General features: G+C 47.3%; 1 protein-coding gene across 1 annotated transcript in view; it reads left to right on the plus strand.

The window, feature by feature from the left end:
• Positions 1–2,308, plus strand: part of Lyrm7 (LYR motif containing 7) — a 49,736-nt gene that overhangs the window by 30,635 nt on the left and 16,793 nt on the right. Inside the window, exon 5 of the mRNA XM_023713095.1 lies at positions 2,184–2,294. Within this exon, the coding sequence (XP_023568863.1) occupies positions 2,184–2,294 (111 nt within the window). The remainder of the gene's footprint in view (positions 1–2,183; positions 2,295–2,308) is intronic.

Here is a 2,308-nt window from a genome sequence, read left to right on the forward strand (position 1 = left end):
GGAATCAAATCAGGGCCTTGTACTTGCCAGGCAGGCACTATACTGCTGAACTATGTCCCCGGCCCACTCTATAGCTGCTGAATTCTAATAAATCCAAATTAATGCTTTACATATGTCTAAGGATTTACATTAAATGCTTAAGATGGCAAAAAATACAACTGTGTTAAACTGTGTATGCACACATACAAAGACACAGCAGCAAAGATGTTTGAAATTTTGAGCAGCTTGCCCAAAACTGATACCGCAGTCACATGTAATGCAAGGGACGAGACACCTGCTCACAGAGCCCACCGAGACTTGGTATCATCACAGCAGCAGATTTAGTCCACCGTGATTCGCCTTCGGTGTGGTGCGCATGGGGGGAACAGTCAAGTGCTTTGCGATGCTCAAGATTAGAACCAGAGCTCCCCAAAGGTACCACAGCATCCACAGCAACAGTGAGGTCCCGAGCCCCTCCATCAGTGAGGAAAGCTGAGTTCCCGCCAGGAAAGCCGGCACGATGAGCTCCTCCAGCAGCAGAGTCCAGGAGAACCAGCAGCTTCCAGCAGCTTCTCCAAACTGCCTTCCTAAGGGCCTCTCACCCGCTTCTCGGGTTGTGCTCTTGGGCTGTTGACAGGCCCAGGGTGGGCCTCCCACACCCAGGACCATGCTGATTGGCTCGCTGGGTGTAAACAGGCTGACCACCGGTTGGTTGGCAGTCCAATGATATAGCCTGGTTCCACCTCTACAATGTAAAAAAGGGAAAGATTTTGATTAAAATAGGACAGGACAAACCGTGTATATGTATTGTCGGCAGGAGTTTAAATGAATGTATAATCAATTCATGTGAAGAGAAGTTAAAAGATACATCAGAAAGTTCATATGATTTGCTCTTCAATATGATTAATAACATCTTGGTAATTATTTTTAAATTTTGAAGTATTTATTTATTTATTTTGCGGTACCGGGGGTTGAACTCACGACCTTGCGCTTGCCAGGCAAACGCTTAATCTACTGAGCTATCTCCCTGGCTAAATTTTGAAGTTACGATGAAGATTTTTCAGCTGAGTCAGGCCCAGTGGTTTATGCCTGTAGACCTTGCTCCTTGGGAGGCTGAGGTAGGGCAATTGCTTAAACTCAAAGGTTGGAGATCAAGCCTGGCATGGTAACACATACCTGTAAGCCCAGCACTTGGGAGGCTGAGGCAGGAGGATCGCTGTGAGTTTGAGGCCAGCCTGAGCTACAGAGTGAGACTCTGACTCAAAACAACAACAAAATATGAAAAAGGGATAAGTGTCTAATAGCCTTTTCAGATAATTGTGAATATTCTGTGATAGCCTACTCTGACAAGTGGGAATTTCTTGCCTGGCCTGGTGGTGCACACCTGTAATTCCAAGCAGTTGGGAGGCTGTGGCAGGAGGATTGTTGTGAGTTAGAGGCCAGCCTGGGTCTGCAAGGCAAGACCCTGTCTCAAAAAGATTAAAAATTAATAATAATTTTTTTAAGGTTGGTTGCTGTGTAACTCTGCTGTGTTGGACCAGTGCGTGGTGATGGTTTTGACTCCAGGGCTCCCACAGGCGTCTCCTGCTCAGCCCCTCTGATCCCCCAACCCACTTCCTCAGCAGCCTCATCGGGCCTGACGTCCAGGTCCTAACACAGCTTAGCACCTGCGCTCCAGAGGCCCGCCTCTGTCCTTCCGCTGGCCAGGCCAGCCCCTCCCAGGCTGGGAAGGGAGACCCCGCTGCCCGAAGCTCCCCACAGGTTCAGTCCACACGCTGTGGCACACACTTCCTTTACTGTAGTGTCTCATGTCCCACCTGTAACAACCCCCACTGGCTCAGACTTCACAGTATATCCAGAGGAGCTTCACCGCTTCTGTCCTCTGTCAGTAGTGGCTGCTCTTTCCCTTTGAATGGAGTTTTACCTGTGCATGTCTGTGACCTCGTACCTTGGTGATGTGGAAAATAACAGGTTTTCTAAATGTTGACAGAGTTCATTATGTGATACTGTGTCTTAAAATGGTACCCACTAATTTTAATATTCACTTAATCAGAAAAATGCTTGAGTATTACGAAGTCGTCCAGCTCACTGTAGTCAACAGTTTTCCAGAATCCCAGTCTTGGCTCGAAAGCTTGCATTTTGTCCTTGTTGTATTCCTTTGGTGACACATTTGTTTCACTTCTGTTGAAGAAAATTCCAAATAGGAGTCTGGAAACTCAGTTTGGCGACTCTTTGAAGTAAACAGTTACACTCTGATAGAGAAAGCTCTGCTTCTGCTTACACTGCCAACTGCAGGAGGCTCCAGTATTCCGAAGGTAATTCTGCCTTC

Source organism: Octodon degus, unplaced genomic scaffold (assembly GCF_000260255.1).
Source record: "Octodon degus isolate 3935 unplaced genomic scaffold, OctDeg1.0 scaffold00029, whole genome shotgun sequence".
Taxonomy (NCBI): Eukaryota; Metazoa; Chordata; class Mammalia; order Rodentia; family Octodontidae; genus Octodon; species Octodon degus.